Source organism: Phycodurus eques, chromosome 6 (genome assembly GCF_024500275.1).
Source record: "Phycodurus eques isolate BA_2022a chromosome 6, UOR_Pequ_1.1, whole genome shotgun sequence".
NCBI lineage: Eukaryota > Metazoa > Chordata > Actinopteri > Syngnathiformes > Syngnathidae > Phycodurus > Phycodurus eques.
Genome location: NC_084530.1, coordinates 13,488,380 through 13,501,883, shown reverse-complemented (window position 1 = coordinate 13,501,883; position 13,504 = coordinate 13,488,380). Strand labels below are relative to the sequence as shown.

At 39.0% G+C, this 13,504-nt stretch overlaps 1 protein-coding gene across 1 annotated transcript in view; it reads left to right on the top strand.

Annotated features, from left to right (window-relative positions):
- Positions 1 to 3,707: 3,707 nt before the first annotated feature.
- hap1 (huntingtin associated protein 1) overlaps positions 3,708 to 13,504 on the top strand; it is a 39,367-nt gene continuing 29,570 nt past the window's right edge. The window contains exons 1-2 of the mRNA XM_061680276.1: positions 3,708 to 3,798; positions 7,249 to 7,375. Coding sequence (XP_061536260.1) covers position 7,375 — 1 coding nt within the window. The 5' untranslated portion in view covers positions 3,708 to 3,798; positions 7,249 to 7,374. The remainder of the gene's footprint in view (positions 3,799 to 7,248; positions 7,376 to 13,504) is intronic.

Below are 13,504 nucleotides of genomic sequence, written 5' to 3'. Positions count from 1 at the left end.
TCACAACTGCCAATCAACTAGGCTTTTGAAAAGATCGGATGATTATTATTTATTTTGTTTTCAATTTAAACAGTCAGTTAGTAAAACCCATGTCATAAATTTTAAGATAAAATGTATTTCGCCGTGAAAGTTCAATAATCAAATTGAGGCTGTCTGAGACGACCTACCCACCCACCACTCCACCGACTTACCTTGCAAAAATACATAAACGGCATATGTATGGAAAGCCAGAATTTGGTGCTACGCCCCAGACTATCCAAGTTCATAAAAGAGTGAAAGTATTTGGTGTTTTTTTTCTGCCTATAATTGACAGTAAAAAATCATTTTTACTTTTGTACCCCCCCCTTTTTTTTTTTTTTTTACTTTGGTAAAGAAGTTGAATAAATGCTTATACTTTTACCAGTGTACATATTAATGGTAATAACTCTTTTAAAACATATTTAAAAAGTGTTTTAACAGACCAAGTAGAACACAAAACATAAACAAAAAAACCATAAGATACTAATGTTGTAATCATATAAAAACAACAACAACAACAACAACAAAGATAGAGAAACCCGAGGCAGGAAGCCAACAATGGAGACATGAGGTTTGATGGAAATGAAAAAAAAAAGGTGAGGTAAAACACACAAAATCCAAATATAAAATGAGATCCATTAAAAATAGTAATACACTACTGTAATCATGAAAATTAAATTAATATATAAATAAGTAATTAAAATAAATAGATACAAATAAATTAAAACTGGGGAGAAGTTGCCATCACATAAAAGCCATTCTTTTAGTATTTGTTTACACAAGCATTTGTACTTCAACTGTATTTAAGTAGTCCTTTTGCCTCCTCTGGTGTCTCACTTGCAGCAGACAACAACGCACGCAATGCTGAGACATGTTATATTGTGTTATGCACAACAGACAAGTAGTGTGCTCATCAGAACGGCCACACCTTGACAGCGTAACAACGAAACCAGACAAGCGAAGTGAGTCACCACAGTCGGTAAATGAATTACTCATGCATTGCATAGTGACACCATCGATTTTTATCGTGTTTATATTGCTGTTGTGCGTTTGATAGTGTGTTTGGCTATAGGGTGGGCAAACGTTTCGGCTCAAGGGCCACATTTGGTCTTAAAATGGACAGATGGGCCAGGCCATTCGAAAAGGGAGAGGAAGAAAAAAAGGCTCAATCATACTGTATATGCAAGATGTAAAATTCTTTATTTTAAAATACAATTTTATTATCATTTCTATTGGAGCCTATCCCAGTTAACTTCATGGGGTACTAACTCTGGAGTGATAGATAGATAGATAGATAGATAGATAGATAGATAGATAGATAGATAGATAGATAGATAGATAGATAGATAGATAGATAGATAGATAGATAGATAGATAGATAGATAGATAGATAGATAGATAGATAGATAGCAGGTAGAGCAAGTAGAGCGCTCAGAGCCCAGTTGGGGAGTGGTGGGAGAAATTTCTGAGGCAATAATGGGATGCTGTATTTTTGTTGTGAAATATTCTATTTTATTTTTCTAGGTTGTTTAGAAAGAGCAAAGCTTCTTTTTTTCCTTTTTTTTCTCGATCCCTCAAACTGTAGTGGTGCCGGGAAGCGACACCACCGGCTCACGTTCCCGCTTACTGCTCGCTCCTTGTTCCCGACGACCCACAGGTCGCCTTGGATATCCTTACCCTGTGACAAGCTACAATAAACTATTCTTAATCTGCTCCCTCCGCCTCCGTCTGCTCTTGCGTCCAATTCGCATCCTACTACGCTTCGTGACAGCAACGCCGACTCTCAACACTTTCCTGTGGCCCTATTTGATAGTCATAGTCTCTTCCTTTAGAATCATGAATTGAGGGGGCAAGGTTTTGGGTCACTCTGGTCATGTGGGTCATTGCATTTACCAGAATGGGTGAATGTGTGAATTGACAGGTTTTCTTAAAATAAATCGAATCTATTTGACAGTGTTACTTCAGGGGTGCAAATATTTTCAAGATGATACATTAGTGCGATTTGTGTTTGGTGTCCTGTCTCTGGTTGCAGGTGGTGGTCCCATTTTAATTAATGCCACCATAGTCCATCCAGCCATCCATTTTCTACCGCTTATCTGGGGGTCAGGTCACGGGGGCAGTAGCTTTAGCAAGGAAGCCCAGACTTGCCTCTCCCCAGCCACTTCGTCCACCTCTTCCGGGGGGATACTGAGGCGTTCCCAGGCCAACCGGGAGACGTAGTCTCTCCAGCGTGACCTGGGTTGTCCCCAGGGTCTCCTTCCGTTGCGACATGTCCGGAACACCTCACCAGGGAGGCGTCCAGGAGGCATCCTAATCAGATTCCGTAGCCACATCAACTGGCCCCTCTCAATGCGGAGGAGCAGCGGCTCTACTCTGAGTCCCTCCCGGATGACCGAGCTTCTCACCCTATCTCTAAGGGAGGCTCCAGAGTGGGGCCCAGGTGACCGTGTCTGGGCAAGGGAAAAGGCGATCCAATCATTTTACTCATCATAGAGGTCTTTGGAGCTATGCTTTGTCTGGCCCCTCACCCAGGACCTGTTTGCCATGGGTGACCCTGCTAGGGGCATAAAGGCCCAGACAGCTTAGCTCCTAGGATCATTAGGACACACAAACCCCTCAACCACGATAAGGTGATGGCTCAAGGAGGGGTTTATTGTTTTGACTATATACTATCTACAGTGTAGCAGTCTTTACGTGGAGAGGAAGGCCCCCAGTTTTTCATAGTGTGGTTATTCTATCAAATGTGTAAATTGTGTCAGCTACAGTGTAACTTTGCACATAAATGTGGATATAGATCTAAAGAAATTGACTGGAAACCTGCAAGAAAAAAAGTCCATTAAATATACTTGTGACCCAACAAACACACCATAAACAAATCATATTTCAGTCAGTCAGTTTCAGTCATATTTGTCTCACTGGACACCCGCTTCATAAAAAGCAGCCTGTTTTTTTTGGTTTTTCTTTCTTCTGCCTCACACCCACAGGAAATGGTCCCATTGTCTTTGGGAGAGGAAGTGGCCTGAAGCCACTGGCTAGATCTGTGAAGACTGTGGTGAATTATTAACCGTTAAAGAGACCACACAAGGATGGCTGTCTCTTGAAAAAAAAAATCTTGGCAAAAAAGGTTGCAAACTTTGCACCACAATTTATTTTAATGTTGAGATTTAAATGACAAAATGCTGCAATTAAAAAGAAAAGTTTGTTTTATTTCTCTCTCTCTCCCTCTCTCTCTCTCTCTCCCTCTCTCTCTCTATTATTATATAATTATAATCTTAACTAACCAAAAATACAATTGTTCTGAACTAGTTGTCCAGTTAAAATAAATATTGTATGAGTGCAGACTACATACTTTACTGTACAGCATTGTATAGAATGTGAGACATTGTCATTCCGAGTACTAACACCAGAGGTCAACAGATAGCGACAGTAGCCCATTGTGTTTGATCTATCTATCTATCTATCTATCTATCTATCTATCTATCTATCTATCTATCTATCTATCTATCTATCTATCTATCTATCTATCTATCTATCTATCTATCTATCTATCTATCTATCTATCTATCTAATAATACAATCAAATCAAATCTAATCTGTTATAATGTAGTTTTACAGTCAACCCGTCGTGCTGCGTCAAAAACTACACTACCCATAATGCACTCCAACGATGACCAAATGGAACACAAAGCGGACCAACCGCAGTGACAGCTGAACTAAGTTTGCCGAGGGAAACTTTAGCACTGATTGAAACCCCACAACAGAGACGAATTAAAGAAACATGTAAGTATGACATACACTTTTTAGACATTTTAGTTGCATTTTACAGACCGACCACCTTTAGACTAGCTGTAAAGCAGTTTCTCAGTCTCGACTGGCCGAACTTTGTAAGGGGAAATGTCCATACAAGTGCACGGGGTGAGTGTGAAAGACACGGTTCATGCTGGCGAAAATGTCCTTCAAACTGTTTTCTTTCTAGCAACGTTTGATGCAAGTGAATGAGCAACATTTCGGTCGAACGTCCTCCCGATGTTTTTGCAGGTTTTAAGGCTATCGCCTGTAACCAAGTCAGCGTTAGCTAAGGGAGTTCTGTTGCCACTTGTCTTAATTTCCTGATTATTATTATACTGTACTGTACCTGTATGCTATCATTTCATAAAAGCAGCGACATAACTGGAAGTAAACGCTTTTGTTTGAGACAAACCTAATGATCTTTTTATTTTTTTTATTTTTAGAAGGCATAATAATTACTGCATCTTATCAATACTCATGCATTGAAAGTGCAAATGTTAAGTGAGCTAACTTCACAGTTCTGGCCTGCTAAACCGTTTGCGCACAAGACGAATTCACAAACAACTGTTTATAAAATATAAAGAAAAACATTAAAAACTACTAAGCAAACTATTTCTAGTTGTTTTTCTTATTTTTATTGTTACTATTTGCAGTCTCTGACATGCTTACCCATTTCCTATAGTGTAGTTAAGAGGAAAAACATGATTTTCCATTGAGGAGAGGTTGAGAGTGGAATAAAAGTAGGGGGGAGAAAATCCCCACTGGCTGGCATTGTAGATTTTGAATCAGGATCTCATACACTAAATGCATACACTATAAACCATCCCTGACAACCCGAACAACATTACATTCATTCTTGTAGTGTGTTTATCATTAGTTTTAACGTAGATTACAATTTTATTTAGTGGCAGCCCTGAAGTGTAGTGGTTAGCACATCTGCCTTATAGTTCAGAGGTCTTGGTTTCGAATCTTAGCTCAGGCCCTCCTGTGCAGAGTTCGCAAAATCCTCGTTGTGTTTGTGTGAGTTTTTTCGGGAAACTCCGGCTTCATCCCACAAACCAAAAACCATGCTTCCATCCATCCATATTAGTTTAATTGAAGACGAAATTCTCCATAAGTGTGAATATTTTTTTCACCTATATTTGCCCTGCTATTGCCTGGCGACCTGCCCAGTATAAAAACTGCCAATCAATTACACAAGTGATTTGGTGGTGCAACCCCTAATGGGTAGGAGCTGAAAGTCAACTACATTAACAACGGTTCACTTTAAAACATTTTTTTTTTTTACACTTGCTTAACAGTGTTGCTCATTAAAAGGTTATGTAAAACAAATTATGGGTGTCCCGATCCGATCTCTGAAATCGGAAATCGGTCTGATGTCAGCAAAAAAAAAAACAAGGATCAGATCGGACTGGATATATTATACAAGCAGGCCATTCCATGCGCCGCTCCAGCACTTCTATACAGCAGCGCCCGGATGCATGCAGAGCTCACATGATCAAACCAACAGGTTACTCTAGGGCAGTAAGAGTGAATGTTTTTTGCTTAAAGTTGTTTATTGACACTCCAGTTGACGTTCACTGTAAAACTAACAGACGTGAAAGAATTATACCTATTGAATGTTGAATTCTATCAGACTTTTTTCGTTTTTATTCACAAAAATTGCTAGCTCAAAGCTAACGCACGAGTGAAAACCACCATTGACGAGCCAACGAAAATTTGTATCGAACACGCGACGCATATCTTTCAAATAAATGAATATTGGTACACAAACGAGGGCGGGACGGTGAAAGACTGGTTAGCACATTTGTCTCACAGTTCTGAGGACCTGGGTTCAAATCCGGCCTCACCAGTGTGTCTGCGTGGGTGTTCTCCGGGTACTCCGGTTTTCTTCCACATTAAAAAAAAATACATGGTAGCTTAATTGAAGACTCTAAATTGCCCTGAAGGTGAGTACGAATGGTTATTTGCCTATGTGTGACCTGCAATTGGCTAGGACCAGTCCAGGGTTTACCCCGCCTCTCGCCCATAGTAGCCTGAGATAGACTCTAGCACGCCCACGAACCTAGTAGGGATAAGCGGTACAGAAAATGGATGGATGGTACACAAATGCTGTATGAACACACACAAACAGGCAATATAACAATACTCTCTGCCATATATTCTTTAAACTCTGAAAAGCGGGTTATGATCACAATATTCGATCGTGACCTCTAATTTCTTTGTTATGCACGTTTGTCTCATTGCGTGCACCACACTGCGCCTCAGAGGTCAAGACGTACACAGCAGTTACTTTATGTAACCCATTGGTTAATAATAAATGGGTCATTTTTTCTCATACCTTCTGTTGCTGATTATTGTTCTCTGTTTGAGTAACATCACTTGATCAAGCCTTTTATAACATTACATACTATTAAGTAGTAGTATGTATGATTGTTGCTGAAATCTGATTGGACCAATATCTGTCTCGGCCAAAACTCAAGGCTATCGGTATCAGATCAGAAGTGAAAAAGTTGGATTAGGACATCCCTACTAAAAATATACTACATTACAGTACTGTATGGGTAATAAAGGTTTTATGATTGTGAATTTAAAACTGATTATTTCGATTTTGCTTTTGTATTGAATTTTTTGGGTGGGGGGCATGTGAACACATCGACCAGCATCACAAAACAGAAAGTTTTTTTTCTCCGAGTGTATTCTGATGCTTAAATTACTTTATAATAATTAAATACTGTACTGTATTTCCGTTGGTATCAGTAAAAGCTTTAAGTTTGCACAGAACTCCAGATTCAGATTACACACTTCCGTCTTCTTTTACATCCTTAACAAGCGCTTCATTATCTGGAGTTCTGAAGAACCAATAGCCACAGGCGGCAACACTTTTATAAAAAAAAAAAAAAAAAAAAAAAATTCTGAGAACATTTAATCATTTTTCTCGCTGTATGCACATGCTGAAATTCTTACCCGTTGGCCAGTTGTTGGTTAACTGTTGACTTTCTTTCTGTGTTCTTCACATTACTCCTCGAGGTTTAGGCTTTCTTCTGCTTTATGCCTTTGTAAAGCACAAAATGTATATCAGACATAGAATTATCTCTCTTTATTTTCTGAATAATGACCTCAGGTCAAAATGAAGAGCACCTGACATGATATCTTATCTAATTCAGTCAGTACGTAGCAGTGCTGGAAATCTTTCTGTGTTATGATAACATTGGTTTGAACTGTTATTTATGGTGTACTGTAATTTGAGTTTTTGACGCATTTAAAGGAAGTGCACACTACTCCTTAACTGCTTTGGCTCTTGTTTTATGCCGATTAGGTGTACATTGTATGGCATTTGCCAAGATAAAGGGCCTTGCACATCTCTGCACGTCCCAACTCTCTCAGTCCGCCTTTGGCCCCACCTCCGCTTTCCCTCACTGTTTCTCTCTCGTCTTACAGGACAAAAACTTTGCACAGCACACACACCAGGCCGGTAAAAGAGCTTCAGGACCAAGGAACGTTGAACTTGATGGACTCACATTAAACAAGATTGTGTCCAACTGCACAGCCTTTCTATCAGAGCACAGTAAGTCCAGTTCTAGTAATTGTTTTCTAATTTAGAAAATAACAGGGTGGACAGTTGTTGTGAGCAGTGTTTTTTTTATTTTTATTTTTTATTACATGAGCGTGCTATTTCAGTGATGCACTCAATTTGCTAAGCGGTTCTGATGCAGCACAGTACTGTTTCTTTATCTTGCTTGTGTCATCTTGTCAACCTAAATGAAAGTGTGGTGTCTTTCCAACTGTGCAACTTTATGAACAGCCTCCAATCATGTGTTTGCTATTCAAGCTACAAGCTGTTCATGTTGACTACAAGCACAAGGTTTTTTTGCTCTGTTCGCATTCAATATTCTTTTTCTGTACTGTAGAAGTGTGACAATATGAGAGGGACTTCCCACTGTGTGTCTGAACTTCATCTCTTATTTGTTCAGTCATGTCTGCATTACAACTTGTGGATTGATTGAGGTAAACGTATTCACCCTGACGTATTGTTGCAATTAGTGGGTGAGTTTCACTTCTTTAGGTTGTAATTTGATCAGTTATCTGTGTAAAAATGTGAGTCATATGTTTATTAAATGTTTGTATGGAGCATTTTTACAGTAATATTTAACAGTTTGCTGGGAACAACTATATTGTGTCCTACCCCTGTGTTGAGATTCCAGTACAGTAATCTCACAGTGTCAGATGCAGTACATAATACAACTATATCCACACAAATTGGCGAATAATTTATTTGTATATAAAAAAAACCAACCTTTTATTCTCTTTGTTTTCATGCTTTCTAGCCAAGGCGACATGTAGGACAGTTGGTTGTGAGCCTAAGTTACTTTGGTGAAAGCAGGTTGCCTTTTGTCGAAAAGATAAATGGTACTTGGGGTTATTTTGCAACCATTTTCTTTTCACATGGACGTTCTGTCCACATATCGCTCTCACAGTTGTTAAGGTGACATTCTTGTTAACATTAATGACATTCTTTGCCCCCTCCTGTTGTGTCCCCACACCCTTTGACTCCCCAATTAATTTTTTTTCAACTTTGTTAAATAAAATATCTGCTAGGTAAAGTTTAGTTTGTCTCTCATTTGTTACTTACCGCTGTTATTTTTGTTTTGGTGAGGTATAAGTGTTTACCTGACATGCCCTCCTGTCTTTTCCTACTGTTGAGGGTTTATATTTTGATTGTGCTGTCAAGTATCAACATCATTAAAGTAAATATTTGTTTAATCAAAGCTTTGGTTGGACAGCATATTGCTTTGTATTAAACTGACCCATGCACAGTCATGTGGGGAGATTAAACTAATATTTTGAATTTTTTCAGATTCATATTAAATTTGCAGAGATAAAGGTTTGTTCTTTTGGACTAAAATGGTTGCCAAAACAATCAGATGACCATGTTCCCTTTTGTCTTACATTTATGTCTAGGGCCTACTTATTTGGTTTCTTTTAACATTTTATAAGCAGCTATAAAAACTTCAAACCATGTTACCAATTCAAATGTGGTTTGAACTTTTTATTTGTATTTTTCACTGTGTTAAATAACACTTCTGTAACTGTGAAGGAAAAGCGCTGTTAACCAACACGTGCTTTTAAAAAGACACTACAGTATTTCTATTCATATTTAATTGTTTGCTGTAGTGTACATTGTGTTTATTGTGTGGCATTGAATTACCGGTAGCTAAATATCCAAGTTGAAAATAAAAATGCAACCCAGAACGTTCTTGCGTTAAGATTTGTTACCAGTTTTTAAACTTGATCAGCAGAAAATTGCATCTTGTTGCACTTTCCTTGTTGTCTACATGGCATACAGTGTACAGTATATTAAAAGTCTACACACCCTTAAGCAAACTACAACCCCAATTCCAATGAAGTTGGGACGTTGTGTTAAACATAAATAAAAACAGAATACAATGATTTGCAAATCATGTTCAACCTATATTTAATTGAATAGACTACAAAGACAAGATATTTAATGTTCAAACTCATAAACATGATTATTTTTAACAATTAATTATTAACTTGGAATTTTATGGCTGCAACACATTCCAAAAAAGCTGGGACAGGTGGCAAAAAAGACTGAGAACTGAGTTGAGGAATGCTCATCAAACACCTGTTTGGAACATCCCACAGGTGAACAGGCTAATTGGGAACAGGTGGCTACCATGATCGGATATAAAAGAAGCTTCCCTGAATTGCTCAGTCATTCACAAGTAAAGATGGGGCGAGGTTCACCTCGTGAGAAAATAGTCAAACAGTTTAAGGACAATGTTCATCAACGTACAATTGCAAGGAATTTAGGGATTTCATCATCTATGCTCCATAATATCATCAAAAGGTTCAGAGAAACTGGAGAAGTCACTGCATGTAATGTAACGGCAAGGCCGAAAACCAACATTGAATGCTCGTGACCTTCGATCCCTCAGGCGGCACTGCATCAAAACCCGACATCAATGTGTAAAGGATATCACCACATGAGCTCAGGAACACTTCAGAAAACCAATGTCAATAAATACAGTTCGGCGCTACATCCGTAAGTGCAACTTCAAACTCTACTACGCAAAGCAAAAGCCATTTATCAACAACACCCAGAAACGCCGCCGGCTTCTCTGGGCCCGAGCTCATCTAAGATGGACTGATGCAAAGTGGAAAAGTGTTCTGTGGTCCGACGAGTCCACATTTCAAATTGTTTGTGGAAATTGTGGACGTCGTGTCCTCTGGGCAAAGGAAAAGAACCATACGGACTGTTATGGATGCAAAGTTCAAAAGTGCCAATGGCACGGGGAACTTGCATATCTGTGAAGGCACCATTAATGCTGAAAGGTACATACAGGTTTTGGAGAAGCATGTGCTGCCATCCAAGCAACGTCTTTTTCATGGAACCCCCTGCTTATTTCAGCAAGACAATGCCAAACCACATTCTGCACGTGTTACAACAACTTGGCTTCGTAGTAAAAGAGTGCAGGTACTAGACTGGCCTGCCTGCAGTCCAGGCCTGTCTCCCATTGAAAATATGTGGTGCATTATGAAACGTAAAATACGACAACGGAGACCCCGGATTGTTGAACAGCTGACGCTGTACATCAAGCAAGAATGGGAAAGAATTCCACCTCCAAAGCTTCAACAATTAGTGTCCCCAGTTCCCAAATGTTTATTGAATGTTGTTAAAAGAAAAGGTGATGTAACACACTGGTAAACATTTCCCTGTCCCAGCTTTTTTGGAATATGTTGCAGCCATAAAATTCAAAGTTAATGATTGTTTGCAAAAAAACCCAATTGTTTATCAGTTTGAACGTTAAATATCTTGTCTTTGTTGTGTAATCAATTAAATATAGGTCGAACATGGTTTGCAAATCATTGTATTCTGTTTTTATTTATGTTCAACACAATGTCCCAACTTCATTGGAATTGGGGTTGTAGAACTAGCAGACATTCCAACAGCTTGTTCCCTCTTGCAATCAACTTCTTAAACAGCTAACTTACAATTCCATTGCAACATGCTGCCAATTTGTTTGTCTTGAGTTTGTCGTCACATTTCTGTCCGGCCAATTATACATATTCACTGTAGTAGTGTCGCCACGCTGCACTATTTGCATATCTGTTGTTGACCAATACTGGCTACTTATGGCAGAGTAGCATCTGCCCCACTTGCACACTGATTGAGGCGTATCTGCAACATTTGCACAATCAACATTGTCCCAGATTATCGCGCTACTAGTCACTGTAAACTGCATACATTCCTTGAAGTCTCTGCGCCCTTTGCACGATGGTCATTGCACCGGACTATTGCTATATTAGTCATTCAAACTGCTAGAGGACTCTGCATCTTTTTGCACAATTGTCAAAAAAAAAGTAAGAAAAGTAACTACTATGGTACATCTGTAAATAATATAATTTCAGACACATTAAAAACTGCGCTGATGAGGAGCAAAGTCTCCATAAACACTGTTTGGGACGTAATTCCCTTGCAGATGGTACAACATTACATGCAGTGCATAAACCAAAAGTTGCACAGTTAAATTGAGTTTTTATCACATAAAATTAGACATGGTTATTAAATTATGCTTTGACCTTTTCTTTTAGATGAAAGTATTGATACAGCATGCACATTGAGCAGTAACTACTGAATCAGCCAGTTGATTATCTATATCTAAGCGTCACATAAAAAAACTGGATGATAATGTCCACACGTACCGCACTTCTTCAACAAATCAATGTATCCACTTTTGTAACATTACTATTTATAAAATAACTTTTGTGATGACTAATTTAGAGATGTCTGCATGGGCTTTTTTGTTCAGGGTTAAATGCTTTTTAATATTGCTGTGCAACAAACAATATCATTAATTAGAGATGAAACCAGTGGATATAACATGTCCACACAACCCTATTCAAATGCAAATTTTGTGATATAAAAAAAATGAAACAAAGATTAATAATTTCAAAACTTTTTCCACCATTAATGTGACCTATAACTGCCACAACTCAATTGGAAAACCCCCTTGGAATCTTTTAGAAAGTGGAAGTAAAAATAATCAACTGAGAAAATGTTGCACAAGCGTGCACACCCTCTTGTAAAATGGGAGTCAGTGCACACCTGCCACCATTTAAAGTGCCCCTGATTTACCTCAAATACATTTCAGCTGTACTAGGAGGTTTTCCCAGACATTTTTCTTAGACTTTACACCGGGTGAGGACATGCAGCAACTAACCAATAGAACAAGATGAGAGAGAACAGAAAAGTGGCAGGACAGGACAGGACAGGATATGGGAAATGAGCAAGACAGTGATTTGACTTTTGGAACGTTACTTGTGGTCAAATATCTAGACTAGCTATTTTTCTGCTGTGATTCGCACCCCAATTCCTCTTGTCCGTTATGTCCCTCGGTCTGTCTCCGAAAACCGTTTTCGGTTCGGCTGCATTTTCAAAAAGCATCCGAATAATTAAGAAATAAGCAGCAGCAAATTTCAAACTCCCCTATTGCACAGCAAAACTGTTTCAGCACAAAAGGCATACAGATCTGCAGCTGAACAGGACATCAATGTCACATCATCTTCATATGTCTGGGCTCTGGGGTAGGGTGGCAAGATACCTTATCTTGCAAAGAAAAACATTCAGGCTTGTCGACATTTTGCAAAACCACATTTGAAATCTCCCTTGACCTTTTTGGCCAAGGGTATGTTTGGCACAAACACAACGCTGCTCATCACCAAAAGAACACCATACGTACAGCGATGCATGGTGGTGGCAGCATCATGCTTTGGGTCTCTTTTTCTTCAGCTGGCCTTAGTCAAAGTGGAGGCAATTATTAACAGTTCCAAATACCAGTCAGTGTTAGCACAAAATCTTCAGGCTTCTACAAGAAAGCTTAAGCTGAAGAGGAACTTCATCTTTCATGACAATGACCCAAAGCCCACATCCAAACAAATGAATGATTTCACCAGATAAAGATGTAAGATTTTGTAATGGCCGAGCAAGAGTCCAGACAGGAATCCGATCGACCATTTGTGGGAGGATCTGAATAGGTCCGTGCACAGGAGAAGCCCTCACAATCTGACAGAGTTGGAGCAGTTTTTGTTGCATTTTACCACATCAAGATGATTTGTAGCCAAGGAGATTGAGTGCTTTAATAAAAGCCCAAGGTGCTGCAACAAAGTATTAGTTTAAGGGTGTGCACGTAGATTCATCCATCCATTTTCTGTACCGCTTATGCAACAGGTTATTGTACTTTTTTTTTTCCCCCTTTGAAAGATGTTTTTCAATAGACATTTTTAGGTTCCAGGTCACATTAAAGGAGGAAAAGGTTTGTTGAAATTTGACATTACATTCTATGTTTCGATGAATGTAAAATACCAAACGCCTTTTTAAAGAATGGTAATTTGCCAGCAATTTGCATGTTCTTTGGACGAGTTCAGAGACTGAGTCTAAGTCTGACTTATTCAAGGAGATGTCAGCAAAGTCTCCCATGTGCTGAATGTTTTTTTTTTTTTTTTTTGCAGGCTGTTAATCAATATCAATTGCTCCCTTTCTCCCTTTGCTAAGCACTAACGTGTCACTCCCTCTTTGCAACGCTGTGTGCCTCTGCTCACGTACATGCCCTCATGGAAGGGCATTGCGTTCTTTGCTCGGAGTGCCATTGAGGATCTTGAGTTAAGCTCAGGT